Raw genomic sequence first — 16,939 nt, forward strand, 5'->3', positions numbered from 1 at the left:
AGAGGAGAGTCTACTGAATAAGCCAGTACCTGCCACATACCAGGACTGCCATCTGTTGAGGAGTTACGAAGGTGGAGGCATTACATTTCATTCAACCTTCGTAATATGCTACAGTGGGATGTCCCTCCTGCAAAGACAAAGTGTGCACAGTTGAATAAATTTTCCCCATGTTTTTATGATGGAACCCGTTAGGAAACAACACTGATAACCCAGGAAGAAGCAACATGCCGTGTAATGTTATTATCACGGCCTTCTTCCTACCTTTTAGGGATGGCGCAACCGTCAGGACTGGTGATGTAACCCGGCAGATAAGGGCAATGGGTGGAAAAGGAGAAGGATGCTCCTCACCGAGACTGTGGTGCAGAATGTTGTCATTATTACACAAAATGGGTGATTAAAAAATCAAGAATGTTTCCCTCCGTGAACTCCTGAACGAACCAAGTAACCAAGTCGGTAATTAATGCATTATCCCGTGGGCGTCCAAAAAGGGTGGAAAACTTGGGAAATTCAACCAAAGCCGAACATCCCGGCGTCTGGAGAGCTGCGTTGTCCCATTTGGTTCTCCGTCTCCAAGGGAATGGAACTGGTTCCCAGTCTATGGGCACTGGCTTTGTCTCTCAGTGTCGGGACTCTTGGCTGGTTGCTCGTGTGGGGCGTTTATTACAACGTGACCCGGACTCATCTTCCCCCGGACCTCAAGCAACGCACGAAACTGCGATGGATTACCTTCTTGCAGAATGTCCTGATGGCGTTGGTGAGTTTCCTTCCAACTATGGTCACGGGCCTTCAAGCAGAGGATCACGATAATCAATAATTAATCAATACAATCATAATAATAAATCCCAGGATTTATATCGCACCTGGGATTTCTAGATTTGTACAACTCCTATTATCCTGGGATTTGTAGTTTGCTGTGGTTATGTGACTGAATGGAGTGAGACTACAACTCCCATTCTCCTGGGATTTCTATTTTGTCGAGGTTATGTCACTGAATGGAGTGGGACTACAACCCCCATTATCCTAGGATTTATACTTTGTCGTGGTTATGTCACTGAACTGAGTGGGACAACTCCCATTATCCTAGGGTTTATACTTTGCCGTGGTTATGTCACTGAATGGAGTGAGACTGCAACTCCCATTATCCTGGGATTTATGCTTTGCCTTGGTTATGTCACTGAATGGAGTTGGACTACAACTCCCATTATTCTGGGATTTATACTTTGCCTTGGTTATGTCACTGAATGGAGTGGGACTGCAACTCACATTATCCTAGCATTTATACTTTGCCATGTTATGTCACTGAATGGAGTGGGACCACAACTCCCATTATCCTGGGATGTATACTTTGTCATGGTTATGTCACTGAATGGAGTGGGGCAACTACCATTATCCTAGGGTTTATACTTTGCCTTGGTTATATCACTGAATGGAGTGGGACTACAACTCCCATTATCTTGGGATTTGTAGTCTGCTATGGTGGTGTCAATGAATGGAGTGGGACTACAACTCCCATTATTCTGGGATGTATACTTTGCCATGGTTATGTCACTGAATGGAGTGGGACTACAACTTCAATTATCCTTTTTGTGTCACAAGTGACTTGAGAAACTGCAAATCGCTTCTGGTGTGAGAGAATTGGCGACCTGCAAGGACATTGCCCAGGGGCTGCCCAGAAGTTTTGATGGTTTACCATCCTTGTGGGAGGCTTCTCTCATGTCCCTGCACAGGGAGCTGGAGCTGACAGAGGGAACTCATCCACGCTCTCCCCGGATTCGAACCTGCGACCTGTCAGTCTTCAGTCCTGCCGGCACAAGGATTTAACCCACTGAGTAACCGGGGGGTCCTCCCATTATCCTGGGATTTATAGTTTGCTGTGGTTGTGTCACCTAATGGAGTGGGATGACAACTCCCATTATGCTGGGATTTGAAATTTACCTGTGGTGTTTAAGTCAAGGAAACTGAACTACCGCCTTCATAGTCATGGGATTCGTAGTTTTCTCATTCACCTTTACTCTCTGATAACATTATGTGTAATATGATTTTTTTCCTGGGTTATGAATGTCATTTTCTAATTGCTTGAATCACAAGCTCATCGCCGACGAAGATACAATTTACCGTTCACTGTTTCTCTTGTTTCTCCAAAACAGGCCTTAGGGATCGAGAAACTCGGTGTTTGTAACCGGTACAAAATCTGGCAGCTAATATTCAATGGCATCCCACCATTGGGAGATTCGGGCCTGATCATTAAGGACTTACGATTCGACGAGGTGCCGGTGCGGATGTATCGTTCCAAATCCCAACCGTCGAAGAAGAGTAGAGCCATCGTCTACATCCCGGGAGGAGTCGGGCTGCTGGGAAGTATCTGTAAGTCCTTGGCACGGCACCTTCAACGATCTCGCTCTTGATATCCTATTCCAACTCTGTCTTATCTATTAGGGCTGTGCGATTTTTTTGTTCGTCATCATAAGTCGGATCAAATTCGTCAAATTTGTACTTATGGCACAATATCCAACAGCACATAGCCTATCATCTATATACGGTGTAGATGTTTCAGGATGAAACTTGGTACACTTGTCGTCAACATTTAAGACTTTAAGCCTGCCAAGTTTCTGAAAGTTTTGGTCACTGACTAATTTTTAGGAAATTTAATTTTTAATAATTGTTTTAAAATAATTGATAATTGTTTTTAAGCCACACAAGATATCCCCTTTAATTTCTGCACAACGGGACAACATAAGTGACAATTGTTGATCCGCATGTTCTCCTGCAGTGAGGACATTCGTTTCCAAGTGGAAGGCAGTCCTGGACGAGGTTGGCTTGACGTGCCTTTCCTTTGGCACGTTTCTCTCTTTTGCCCTCCATTCATGCCTCTTCAAATTCTACAGCACTGCTGGTCACAGCTGACCTCCAGCTGGAGTGCTCATGGCCCAGGGCTTCCCAGTTCTCGGTGTCTATGCCAGAGTTCTTAAGGTTGGCTTTGAGCCCATCTCTCAATCTCTTTTCCTGTCTTCCAACATTCTGTTTTCCGTTTTTTTGTTCGGAGTAGAATATCTGTTTTGGGAGACGGTGATCAGGCATCCGGACAACGTGGCTGATCCAGCAGAGTTGATGGCAGAGGATCATCGCTTCAATGCTGGTGGTCTTTGCTTTTTCTAGCACGCTGACATTTGTCCGCTTGTCTACCCAAGAGATTTGCAGAATTTTTTGGAGTCAATGCTGATGGAATCGTTCCAGGAGTTGCATGTGACGTCCGTAGACAGTCCACGTCTTGTAGGCATATAGCAGGATTGGGAGGACAATAGCTTTATAAACAAGCACCTTGGTCTCCCTACAGATGTCCCAGTTCTCAAACATTTTTTGCTTAATTCAGAAAAATGTTGCACTCGCAGAGCTCAGGCGGTGTTGTATTTCAGTGTCAATGTTGACATCTGTAGACAGTCCACGTCTCGTAGGCATATAGCAGGGTTGGGAGGACAATAGCTTTGTAAACAAGCACCTTGGTATCCCTACGGCTGTCCTGGTCCTCAAACACTCTCTGCTTCATTCGGAAAAATGCTGCACTCGCAGAGCTCAGGCAGTGTTATATTTCAGTGTCAATGTTGACATCTGTAGACAGTCCACGTCTCGTAGGCATATAGCAGGGTTGGGAGGACAATAGCTTTGTAAACAAGCACCTTGGTATCCCTACAGCTGTCCCGGTCCTCAAACACTCTCTGCTTCAGCTCGGGCGGTGTTGTATTTCAGTGTCAATGTTGACGTCTGTAGACAGTCCACGTCTCGCAGGTGTATGGCAGGGTTGGGAGGACAATAGCTTTATAAACAAGCATCTTTGTCTCCCTACGGATGTCCCAGTTCTCAAACATTCTTTGCTTCATTTGGAAAAATGCTGCACTCGCAGAGCTCGGGCGGTGTTGTATTTCAGTGTCAATGTTGACGTCTGTAGACAATCCATGTCTCGCAGACGTATGGCAGGGTTGGGAGGACAATAACTTTATAAACAAGCACCTTGGTATCCCTACGGCTGTCCTGGTCCTCAAACACTCTCTGCTTCATTCGGAAAAATGCTGCACTCGCAGAGCTCAGGCAGTGTTATATTTCAGTGTCAATGTTGATGTCTGTAGACAGTCCACGTCTCGCAGGTGTATGGCAGGGTTGGGAGGACAATAGCTTTATAAACAAGCATCTTTGTCTCCCTACCGATGTCCCAGTTCTCAAACATTTTTTGCTTCATTCGGAAAAATGCTGCACTCGCAGAGCTCAGGCAGTGTTGTATTTCAGTGTCAATGTTGACATCTGTAGACAGTCCACATCTCACAGGCGTATGGCAGGGTTGGGAGGACAATAGCTTTATAAACAAGCACCTTTGTCTCCCTATGGATGTCCCAGTCCTCAAACACTCTCTGCTTCAGCTCGGGCGGTGTTGTATTTCAGTGCCAATGTTGATGTCTGTAGACAGTCCATGTCTTGCAGGCGTATGGCAGGGTTGGGAGGACAATAGCTTTATAAACAAGCCCTTTGGTCTCTCTATGGATGTCCCAGTTCTCAAACATTCTTTGCTTCATTTGGAAAAATGCTGCACTCGCAGAGCTCAGGCAGTGTTGTATTTCAGTGTCAATGTTGATGTCTGTAGACAGTCCACGTCTCGCAGGCGTATGGCAGGTTTGGGAGGACAATAGCTTTGTAAACAAGCCCTTTGGTCTCTCTACGGATGTCCCAGTTCTCAAACATTCTTTGCTTCATTTGGAAAAACGTTGCACTCGCAGAGCTCAGGCAGTGTTGTATTTCAGTGTCAATATTGACTTTTGTGGAGAAGTGGCTGCCAAGGGAGCGGATTTCAAGGGTCGCACACAAGCTGATTTTGTACAGAATCATTCCCGAACTGCGAATATTCTTTCGGGAATGCTTTCGTTGTAGGAAGTTGGATTCGATGGTCTTTGTGGCCTTTCTCCTTTCTATGATTCTCTGAATCAATGGTTAGGTAGGTCGACACTTATGTAAGCTTCACTGGTTTTGATGGGTTTACTCCAGTTGGGACCGTCAAAAGAATTTGACAGTCCCAACTAATTCCCAAAGAACTAATTCCTCTAGAAATATCCTGGGATTCAAGTGCTCATGGGGTTTTCACTCCCCAAAGGAGTTTAAGAAGTAATCTGCCTGTTTTCTCTATATTTTAGCGGCGTATGAAAGGGTGTGTCGCTTCATCGCCCGAGAAAGCGAGTTCGTGGTGGTGAGCATTGGGTAAGTGGCATTATTTCTGACGCCGAAGTGAAACATGTTCTCAAAAACTGAATCAAACCAATCACCTTTCCAGCCCAGCATTTTATTTCCTGTGTAGACACTAGGGTTGTGCACTGATCCGCTTGTCAAAAAATGGTTGTGTCCATTTTCAGCCAATCAGAGATCGCTGCTGGTTGTGTCCAACCTCAGCCAATCAGAGATCACTGCTGGTTGTGTCCTTCCTCAGCCAAACAGAGATCACTGCTGGTTGTGTCCATTCTCAGCCAAACAGAGATAGCTGCTGATTGTGTCCATCCTCAGCCAATCAGAGATCACTGCTGGTTGTGCCCATCCTCAGCCAATCAGAGATCACTGCTGATTGTGTCCATTCTCAGCCAATTAGAGATTGCTGCTGGTTTATCCATCCTCAGCCAAACAGAGATCACTGCTATTGTGTCCATCCTCAGCCAATCAGAGATGGCTGCTTGTTGTGTCCATTCTCAGCCAATCAGAGATCACTGCTGGTTTATCCATCCTCAGCCAAACAGAGATAGCTACTGATTGTGTCCACCCTCAGCCAAGCAGAGATAGCTGCTGATTGTGTCCACCCTCAGCCAAACAGAGATAGCTGCTGATTGTGTCCACCCTCAGCCAAACAGAGATAGCTGCTGATTGTGTCCACCCTCAGCCAAAGAGAGATAGCTGCTGATTGTGTCCATCCTCAGCCAAACAGAGATAGCTGCTGATTGTGTCCATGCTCAGCCAAACAGAGATAGCTGCTGATTGTGTCCATCCTCAGCCAAACAGAGATAGCTACTGATTGTGTCCATCCTCAGCCAAACAGAGATAGCTGCTGATTGTGTCCATCCTCAGCCAAACAGAGATAGCTACTGATTGTGTCCACCCTCAGCCAAACAGAGATAGCTGCTGATTGTGTCCATCCTCAGCCAAACAGAGATAGCTGCTGATTGTGTCCATCCTCAGCCAAACAGAGATAGCTACTGATTGTGTCCATCCTCAGCCAAACAGAGATAGCTGCTGATTGTGTCCATCCTCAGCCAAACAGAGATAGCTACTGATTGTGTCCACCCTCAGCCAAGCAGAGATAGCTGCTGATTGTGTCCACCCTCAGCCAAACAGAGATAGCTGCTGATTGTGTCCACCCTCAGCCAAAGAGAGATAGCTGCTGATTGTGTCCACCCTCAGCCAAAGAGAGATCGCTGCTGGTTATGTCCATTCTCAGCCAAACAGAGATAGCTGCTGATTGTGTTCATCCTCAGCCAAACAGAGATAGCTGCTGATTGTGTCCATCCTCAGCCAAACAGAGATAGCTGCTGATTGTGTTCATCCTCAGCCAAACAGAGATAGCTGTTGATTGTGTCCATCCTCAGCCAAACAGAGATAGCTGTTGATTGTGTCCATCCTCAGCCAAACAGAGATCGCTTCTGGTTGTGTCCATCCTCAGCCAAACAGAGATAGCTGTTGATTGTGTCCATCCTCAGCCAAACAGAGATAGCTGTTGATTGTGTCCATCCTCAGCCAAACAGAGATAGCTGCTGGTTGTGTCCATCCTCAGCCAAACAGAGATAGCTGCTGATTGTGTCCATCCTCAGCCAAACAGAGATAGCTGCTGATTGTGTCCATCCTCAGCCAAACAGAGATAGCTGCTGATTGTGTCCATCCTCAGCCAAACAGAGATAGCTGCTGATTGTGTCCATCCTCAGCCAAACAGAGATAGCTGTTGATTGTGTCCATCCTCAGCCAAACAGAGATCACTGCTGATTGTGTCCATCCTCAGCCAAACAGAGATCACTGCTGGTTGTGTCCATTCTCAGTCAATCAGAAATAGCTTCCAGTTGTGTCCATCCCCACCCAATCAGAGATCACTTCTGGTTGTGTCCATCCTCAGCCAATCAAAGATCACTGCTGGTTGTGTCCATCCTCAGCCAATCAGAGATAGCTGCTGACTGTGTCCAACCTCAGCCAATCAGAGATCACTGCTGGTTGTGTCCATCCTCAGCCAATCAGAGATAGCTGCTGGTTGTGTCCATTCTCAGCCAAACAGAGATCACCGCTGGTTGTGTCCATTCTCAGCCAATCAGAGATCACTGCTGGTTGTGTCCATCCTCAGCCAAACAGAGATAGCTTCTGGTTGTGTCCATCGTCAGCCAATCAGAGATCGCTGCTGGTTTATCCATCCTCAGCCAAACAGAGATCACTGCTAGTTGTGTCCATCCTCAGCCAAACAGAGATAGCTTCTGGTTGTGTCCATCGTCAGCCAATCAGAGATCGCTGCTGGCTTATCCATCCTCAGCCAAACAGAGATCACTGCTAGTTGTGTCCGTCCTCAGCCAATCAGAGATAGCTGCTGGTTGTGTCCATTCTTGGCCAATCAGAGATAGCTGCTGGTTGTGTCCATCCTCAGCCAATCAGAGATCACTGATGGTTGTGTCCATCCTCAGCCAATCAGAGATAGCTGCCAGTTGTGTCCATTTCGTATAATGTCTTGATTTATCATTCCATCTATAAATCAAGACACAGAGATTGGAAAGTAGCTTCTGATTTCAGTTTGCTTTCTCATTTTCATTTTAGGTATCGTTTAGCTCCTGAGCATCTATATCCAGTTCCGTTGCTCGATTGTTGCACGGCTGTGGCCCACTTCTTGAAGCATGCCGCGGATTATGGAGTCGATCCCAACCATATTACCATTGCAGGGGACAGCAGTGGAGGGACATTTGCCGCAGCGGTCTGCCAGCGTCTTACGGCGAGGAAAGACCTCCCACGGGTCCAAGCTCAGGTCCTGATCTACCCGTTCCTCCAAGCTGTGGACTTCAACTTGCCTTCTTACCAACAAAACCATTCCGTCCCGCCGTTGTTCAAGAAACGGGCGGTGAAGCTCGGGTTAACATACCTGACGGGGATGCGCAAGCATGTGCGCTGTCTTATGAAGAACGCTCACGTTACCCGGGATCTGCAGGCAAAGTACCAAAAATGGGTCAGTGCGGACCTCATCCCGGATGAATTTAAGGCCCGGGGCTACGTGCCAATGGAGCTTCCTCCATTTTGCGAAGCTCTCCACTCGCTCTACGAGAAGGGCTTTGACCCCATGTTTTCCCCACTTTTAGCGGAAGATGAGATTCTCCGCCAGCTCCCAAAGACGTTCATATTGACCTGTGAATACGACGTCGTTCGAGATGATGGACTGTTGTACAAGAAACGACTCGAGGACAATGGCGTGCCAGTCACATGGTGTCACATTAAGGACGGATTCCACGGAACCGCGTTCTTTATCGACTACGGCCTGTTTGAATTGGAAATCTCGCACCGCTCTTTGAAACCCTTAATACAGTTCTTGGAAGATTTATAAAGAGAAAGCATGCATTTAAAGCTATATATAACGATCACACCGCTGCTCAGCCAAATTATGACGACCACACAGCAGTCTACCAAATTATAATGATGACACCACCAATACAGATAAGCTCACCAAAATATGGAGGGAGAATAGTTGTTGAAACAACTGGATATTTAAAAGCTAGGAACTGGGGAGCACTGGAACTGAGAGACTTAAATTGATTCCTTAAAAGATTTCCGCTGCCACCATATGATTAATAAACAGGCTGAGGTAAAATATTGAGAGATGGTTCTGAGACCCCCACTGTGTCATTATAGTTCTCAACCTGGGGGTCGCGACCCCCCAGGGAGTCATTAGGCAATTTTGGGGGGGGGGGTCGCGAAGCTGCCTTGGTTGGCCCCGCCCCCTCCAAAATGGTTGCCATGCGGGCAGTCATTCTGCCCGGCCCACGTGCCTCTCCGAACTCAAAGGGATGTGTGGGTCAGGCGGAAGCCTGCCCGCAGGGCCTCGCCAGGCAAGCAGCCTTTCCGCCCAGCCCACGCGCCTCTCCGAACTCGGAGGGGTGCATGGGCCAGGTGGAGGCCTGCTCACAGGGCCTCACCAGGCGGGCGGCCTTTCCACCTGGCCCATGCGCTTCTCTGAACTTGGAGGAGTGCATGGGCCAGGCGGAGGCCTGCCCGCAGGGCCTCGCCAGGTGGGTGGCCTTTCCGTCCGGCCCACGCGCCTCTCCGAACTCGGAGGGGCGCGTGGGCCAGGCAGAGGGCTGCCCGCACAGCTTTGCCGTTGAAGAGCCTTTTCTGCTTGGCTCTCATCCCCTGGGTGGATGGCTCCCAGCATGGCCTGGCCATCCATGGAGTGCCATGGTTGCCTGGCACTCACTCCCTGCCGAGCTTAAGAGGGGCAGAGCCAGGAGGAGGGCTCCACATGGCCTGGCAGTCTGGGGAGCCTTTGCCACCAAGCCCTCACCCCTTGCCGAGCTCGGTCCAGATCCATCGGTATTTGGGTTCACAGTGCTCTCTGGATGGAGGTCAACTCCAACTTCAAATCAAGGTAAATTTCCCCTAAAGACCTTCAGTATTTTTTGCTCAGATTTGGGCATATTGAGTATTTGTGCCAAGTTGGGTCCAAATCATTGTAAATCATTGTCAATTCCTCCCAGTCAATAATTATGTTTAATTTCTAATAATGAAAATACATCCTTCATATCACATGTTTCCATTATGATTCATAAATGTAGCAAAACTACTAGGGCTGGGTAACCATGGAAAAATTTGTTTCTAAACTCGATTCGTTTCCAAATTCTAAATACTTCCGAAATTTTGAGATTTCAAAATTTCGTTATTTGCGAAATTTCGTTAATTTCGAATTGATTCGTTAATGGTGGATGCGATAGCGCAATATGCTAAAAAAAATCTCCAAATGGGACAGGGGGAACTTCTGAAGCTTCCCTCTCCCTCTGTTGTTGACTGTTGGTGTGATAAAACAAACAACAACTATAAAACTTGCACCAGACATGCGAAAATAATTACGAAAAAATTACGAAAAAATTAAGAAAATAATTTCGATATAATAACGAAACAATAACGAAATAAATTGAAAAAATTGTTTCGAATCTAATTTACTCCTCACACTATTCCTGCATGGCTCAATATCGGATCGTAAGCTAATTTAAATAGGAATTAATAACGAATTACGAAATTAACGAACGAAACCGCCCAGTCCTAAAAACTACCGTTATAAAATAGCAATGAAAATATGGTTGGGAGTTGCCACAACATGAGGAACTTCATTTAGGGGTCACGGCATTAGAAAGGTTGAGAACCACAGCTGGCTTGAATAACACTTTGGCCACAAGGTATTCACACTGAGGCTGATATAAGTTGGTAAAAAATAACAAGAACTTTTATTGAACAGGCTTGAATAATTCAGGTACAAATGCTTGGTGGTTTCAATAAAAATCTGGCACACAAAGCTTGTGGTTACGTTTGAGAAGAGATCTTAAAAACGTCTGGGTTTCAAGTCTTAAAAGTTACAGCACAGAAAATTACTTCAGGAAATGAATCTCTGAAAGTAACTCCCCCAAAAAATCCCCCTTAGGAATTTAGCCAAAACCCTGGACTAGACTTCCTTAAGGAAAAGAACAGACCGCTAACGGGGTTCTGCGCCACACAGTATTCTAGCTATACTTCCCTATAGCTACCCTGAATACTAGGCCTGGATAACAACGGAAAAATTTGTTTCTAAAATCGATTCGTTTTTTGGGGTTTTTTGCTTTTCGATATTTAAAAGAATTCCGAAATTTTCCTTTTAAAAAGTTTGATATTTACGAAATTTCGTTAATATTAACGAATCAATTCGTTAAAATGGCAGACGCGGTTGCGCAACTGAAAATAATAGGGGTGAGATCTCTATTCTGGTTTGACAACGCTTCCCAATAATAATAATAATAATAATAATAACAAACCAATTTCTGCCTTCCTGCATGTAAGGCACAGTCAAAGCACTACTGAAAGATGGCCATACATTCTTAATAATAATAATAATAATAATAATAATAATAATAATAATAAATATAATAAATATAATAGTTTTAACCTGGAGAAGGAAAGAGGTTAGGCAGGCAACAGGCAGGTCTCTGAGTGCTGCACTGCTGTGTCTCTTTGCCCAATGCACATGCAGGCCAGAGTGAGGAACGAGGTGAGGTGACGACAGGAGGAGAGGAGAATTTGATCCACTTAAGCAGAGGCCAGGGACCCGGAAGTAGGGTAAATGCCGACCGCTTGCAACCAGGGAGAGGGGAGGGAAACAACTATAAAACTTGCACCAGACATACGGAAATAATAACGAAACAATTACAAAACAATTACGAAATAGCTTTAAAAATTCGTTTTGTTTTTTAGTTGCTCCTGAATGGTTTGTTATCGCTTCGTTATCAAGAAAAATAACGAATTATTAACGAATTACGAAATTAGCGAACGAAACCGCCCAGCCCTACTGAATACTAAACAAAAGACTGACCCAAAGTTCTTCTTCAAAACCCCAAACTGCTCTCGCTAACACCCTTTCCAAGCTCCAACTCTCAACTGGCAAACTCGGAACTCAAGTCTCAGTTTAAAAGTAACTTTTTTCCTTCAGATCACTTAGACTCTACCCCCATCTTCTTAACCAATCCAATTTCCCTCCAAAACTAGAGGCAAACCTAACCTAAGATGGTGTCTCCCTGTCTCCCTTCTCCAAAACGGATGCCGTGGCTTTGCCAGGCCCACTCTCCTAGGCCTAAGCTAGCTTACCAAGGTAAGGGATTGATTACACTATACCATTGCTGCGGTATCGGTAACCAAAGCTATTGGAAGAAATATTTCCCGTATCAATCTTTTCTTTCTCGGTCATGGTGTAAATGTTGATATTTGGTTCGGATTTCATTAAGGAGCAGCCGAGCAGTTGCCAGGCGGATCTGGACCAAAGCCCTTGAACAAAGCAGACAGTTATTGCAGCAATACGGGCGAGAAGGAGCGGGATTAGTGTAATTATATGCGAGCAGCTTAATTATCACTATGGCCATGAAAAGGTGCAACTATCTCAACCTAGCAGTTTCTTTTCCGACCTGTTTTTTGGGTAATTGGCAGTTCCTTCTGACTCCTGCTAAGTCGTTTTTGGATTTTTGGAAACCGCTGTTTACACCACACCCGCGGTTTGCCCAAAGCCTTGGAGCCTTCTCCGATTCCTGGGTGTGTCCTCATCACATGGTGCAGTCATCCTAATGACACGATTCCAACCGAAGGTGATGCATCGATCACTGAACTGTTTCCCCAAAGCCGCTTCATTTGTGATTACAAAGTCCGGAAGACACCCCATTTTGTTTCTAAAATGTTTTGCAAAATTCGTAAGAGACCCGTTCCATAATTTTGATTCATTTGTGTTAGGTAGTTGAATGTATGCCAATAGTACACATACTTTGTTCAAATATTGTACAGGGTCATCGGGATATGTGTTGGAGCAGGGGCGGTTCGTCCATTATGCGAAGTAAGCGGTCGCAAAATACTTTTTTTTTGCCAGGGGTGCAGAGGTGCCTCTGTAAATGCCCATCGACCGCCACTTGAGGAGCGCCCCCTCAGCTCACAACAGCCCTAGCAGTCCGGGGGGAGCCTCGGCTTTCTCGCCTCGCTGTCGGGCGATCCTCTTCCCAAAGGGGCCGGGCCCTTGAACCTCGCCTCGCCCCTCTCGTTCCTGCTCCACCCGGCCACCGGGTGCGCGAGCAGAGCCGGCGCTCAATCGTTCTCCGCGTTCGATCCCTTCCCCATGACCGGCTCCCTTTCCCGATCCCCCGGCACTCCATCCGCCTCCTCTCCTCTCCCCAATCTGCGGGTGGGCCAAGGGGCGGAGCCGCCATGCCTGGCCCGCTTCGGGTCCGGAGGCGTGTCTGAAGACCCCAGCGTGCGCACCAAAAGTCGCCTCTTCTCCTGACTTTCTCTTCAGCCATTGGGACCAAGAGAGAGAGAGAGAGAGAGAGAGAGAGAGAGCCCCTCCGGCTGGGGGTATCTCCCACCTCCGCTCCCTCCTTTGTTTTTGCGCCTACCTTCAGGAAAGGTGGGCATCTCCACCTCTCTCTCTCTCTCTTGGTCCCAATGGTTGAGGAGAAAGTCAGGAGAAGAGGTGACTTTTGGTGCACACGCCGGGGTCTTCAGGCACACCTCCGGACCCAAAGCGGGCCAGGCAAGGGAGCAAGTGCGGCAAGTGTAGTTACTGGGATGTATAGTTCGCCTACAATCAAAGAGCATTCTGAACTCCACCAATGATGGAATTGAACCAAATATGGCACACAGAACTCCCACGACGAACAGAAAATATATATCAATGATTGGTTGGGGGGGGGGGGCAAAATACTGTTTGCTTACCTTTGAAAATTACCTAGGGCCGCCTCTGTGTTGGAGGGATCCGCCCAAGGTCCCTGCTGAATAAACCTGCATTTTTCCCCTTAAGAGGAAGGCCTGGTGTGTTTCCTGAAATCCAACCATAACATCGGGCCAAGGCAATGGGGTTGTGTCCAGATCTTCTTCTCTCCCTCCGACATTTAGGCAGTGGCAGTTGGCATGGGTGGAGTTCTTTTGCTTCTGGGCCTAGGTATAATGGAGCAGCACCCATCACTTCCCTTCCTCTGATACAAGGGCAGTGGCAGTTAGGATGGATTGACGGATTTTCCTGCTTGTTCGTCTTTCATCCAAGGCCAAGGGAGTGGCAGTTGGGATGGATGGAGTGCTTTTGCTTCTGGGCCTAGGTATAATGGAGCAGCACCCATCACTTCCCTTCCTCTGATACAAGGGCAGTGGCAGTTAGGATGGATTGATCGATTTGCCTGCCTGCTCGTCTTTCATCCAAGGCCAAGGCAGTGGCAGTTGGGATGGATGGAGTGCTTTTGCTTCTGGACCTAGGTATAATGGAGCAGCACTCATCTCTTCTCTCCCTCTGAAATTAAGGCTGTGTCAGTTGAGATGGATGGAGCACTTTTGCTTCTGGACCTAGGTATAATGGAGCAGCACCCATCTCTTCTCTCCCTCTGACATCAGGGCAGTGGCAGTTGGCATGGATGGAGTGTTTTTGCTTCTGGGCCTAGGTATAATGGAGCAGCACCCATCCCTTCCCTTCCTCTGATACAAGGGCAGTGGCAGTTAGGATGGATTGATCGATTTGCCTGCTTGCTCGTCTTTCATCCAAGGCCAAGGCAGTGGCAGTTGGGATGGATGGAGTGCTTTTGCTTCTGGACCTAGGTATAATGGAGCAGCACTCATCTCTTTTCTCCCTCTGACATTAAGACAGTGGCAGTTGGCGTGGATGGAGTTCCACTATGCCTAGACCCAAAACCAAAGCACTCTTTCCATGCCAACTGCCACTGCCCTAGGTATAATGGAACAGCGCCCATCTCTTCTCTCCCTCTGGCATCAGGGCAGTGGCAGTTCCACTATTCTTAGACCCAAAACCAAAGCACTCTTTCCATGCCAACTGCCACTGTCCTAGGTATAATAGAACAGCAGCCATCTCTTCTCTCCCTCTGACATCAGGGCAGTGGCAGTTCCACTATGCCTAGACCCCAAACCAAAGCACTCTTTCCATGCCAACTGCCACTGCCCTAGATTTAATGGAACAGTGCCCATCTCTTCTATCCCTCTGGCATCAGGGCAGTGGCAGCTCCACTATGCCTAGACCCAAAACCAAAGCACTCTTTCCATGCCAACTGCCACTGCCCTAGGTACAATGGAACAGCAGCCATCTCTTCTCTCCCTCTGACATCAGGGCAGCGGCAGTTCCACTATGCCTAGACCCCAAACCAAAGCACTCTTTCCATGCCAACTGCCACTGCCCTAGGTATAATGGAACAGCAGCCATCTCTTCTCTCCCTCTGACATCTGGGCAGTGGCAGTTCCACTATGCCTAGACCCAAAACCAAAGCACTTTCCATGCTGCCACTGCCCTAGGTATAATGGAACAGCACCCATCTCTTCTCTCCCTCTGACATCAGGGGAGTGGCATGGACAGAGATGGAACAGCACCTATCTCTTCTCTCCCTCTGACATCTGGGCAGTGGCAGTTCCACTATGCCTAGACTCAACACCAAAGCACTCTTTCCATGCCAACTGCCACTGTCCTAGGTATAATGGAAGAGCACCCATCTCTTCTGTCCCTCTGACATCAGGGCAGTGGCAGTTGGCATAGACAGAGATGGAACAGCAACCATCTCTTCTCTCCCTCTGACATCAGGGCGGTGGCAGTTCCACTATGCCTAGACCCCAAACCAGAGCACTCTTTCCATGCCAACTGCCACTGCCCTAGGTACAATGGAACAGCACCCATCTCTTCTCTCTCCCTGACATCAGGGCAGTGCCAGTTGGCATGGACAAAGATGGAACAGTACCCATCTCTTCTCTCCCTCTGACATCAAGGGAGTGGCAGTTGGCATAGACAAAGATGGAACAGCACCTATCTCTTCTCTCCCTCTGACATCAGGGCAGTGGCAGTTCCGCTATGCCTAGACCCCAAACCAAAGCACTCTTTCCATGCCAACTGCCACTGCCCTAGGTATAATGGAACAGCAGCCCATCTCTTCTCTCCCTCTGACATCAGGGCAGTGGCAGTTCCACTATGCCTAGACCCAAAACCAAAGCACTCTTTCCATGCTAACTGCCACTGCCCTAGGTACAATGGAACAGCAGCCATCTCTTCTCTCCCTCTGACATCAGGGGAGTGGTAGTTGGCATAGACAGAGATGGAGCAGCACCTATCTCTTCTCTCCCTCAGACATCAGGGGAGTGGCAGTTCCACTATGCCTAGACTTCAAACCAAAGCACTCTTTCCATGCCAACTGCCACTGCCCTAGGTATAATGGAACAGCAGCCCATCTCTTCTCTCCCTCTGACATCAGGGAGTGGCAGTTGGCATAGACAGAGATGGAACAGCACCTATCTCTTCTCTCCCTCTGACATCAGGGCAGTGACAGTTCCACAATGCCTAGACCCCAAACCAAAGCACTCTTTCCATGCCAACTGCCACTGCCCTAGGTACAATGGAACAGCACCCATCTCTTCTCTCCCTCTGACATCAGGGCAGTGCCAGTTGGCATGGACAAAGATGGAACAGTACCCATCTCTTGTCTCCCTCTGACATCAGGGCAGTGCCAGTTGGCATAGACAGAGATGGAACAGTACCCATCTCTTCTCTCCCTCTGACATCAGGGGAGTGGCAGTTCCACTATGCCTAGACCTCAAACCAAAGCACTCTTTCCATGCCAACTGCCACTGCCCTAGGTATAATGGAACAGCAGCCCATCTCTTCTCTCCCTCTGACATCAGGGAGTGGCAGTTGGCATAGACAGAGATGGAACAGCACCTATCTCTTCTCTCCCTCTGACATCAGGGCAGTGACAGTTCCACAATGCCTAGACCCCAAACCAAAGCACTCTTTCCATGCCAACTGCCACTGCCCTAGGTACAATGGAACAGCACCCATCTCTTCTCTCCCTCTGACATCAGGGCAGTGCCAGTTGGCATGGACAAAGATGGAACGGTACCCATCTCTTGTCTCCCTCTGACATCAGGGCAGTGCCAGTTGGCATAGACAGAGATGGAACAGTACCCATCTCTTCTCTCCCTCTGACATCAGGGGAGTGGCAGTTCCACTATGCCTAGACCTCAAACCAAAGCACTCTTTCCATGCCAACTGCCACTGCCCTAGGTACAATGGAACAGCAGCCCATCTCTTCTCTCTCCCTGACATCAGGGCAGTGCCAGTTGGCATGGACAAAGATGGAACAGTACCCATCTCTTGTCTCCCTCTGACATCAGGGCAGTGGTAGTTGGCATAGACAGAGATGGAACA

General features: G+C 47.7%; 1 protein-coding gene across 1 annotated transcript; it reads left to right on the top strand.

Annotated features, from left to right (window-relative positions):
- Nucleotides 1-556: 556 nt before the first annotated feature.
- Nucleotides 557-8,834, top strand: LOC132764896 (arylacetamide deacetylase-like 4). Its single transcript, XM_060759070.2, has 4 exons — nt 557-754; nt 2,148-2,364; nt 5,175-5,238; nt 7,810-8,834. Exons 1-4 carry the CDS (start codon nt 578-580, stop codon nt 8,582-8,584), a joined length of 1,233 nt encoding a protein of 410 aa, XP_060615053.2. The 5' UTR covers nt 557-577; the 3' UTR covers nt 8,585-8,834.
- Nucleotides 8,835-16,939: the final 8,105 nt, after the last annotated feature.

This window comes from Anolis sagrei, chromosome 13 (assembly GCF_037176765.1).
Source record: "Anolis sagrei isolate rAnoSag1 chromosome 13, rAnoSag1.mat, whole genome shotgun sequence".
In the NCBI taxonomy this organism is placed as follows: Eukaryota; Metazoa; Chordata; class Lepidosauria; order Squamata; family Dactyloidae; genus Anolis; species Anolis sagrei.

Coding starts and splice junctions, on each gene's coding strand:
- LOC132764896 (XM_060759070.2), top strand. CDS start 578: ATGGAACTGGTTCCCAGTCTATGGGCACTGGCTTTGTCTCTCAGTGTC. Junction 755..2,147: donor AGAATGTCCTGATGGCGTTG/GTGAGTTTCCTT, acceptor TCTCCAAAACAG/GCCTTAGGGATCGAGAAACT. Junction 2,365..5,174: donor CGGGCTGCTGGGAAGTATCT/GTAAGTCCTTGG, acceptor TCTATATTTTAG/CGGCGTATGAAAGGGTGTGT.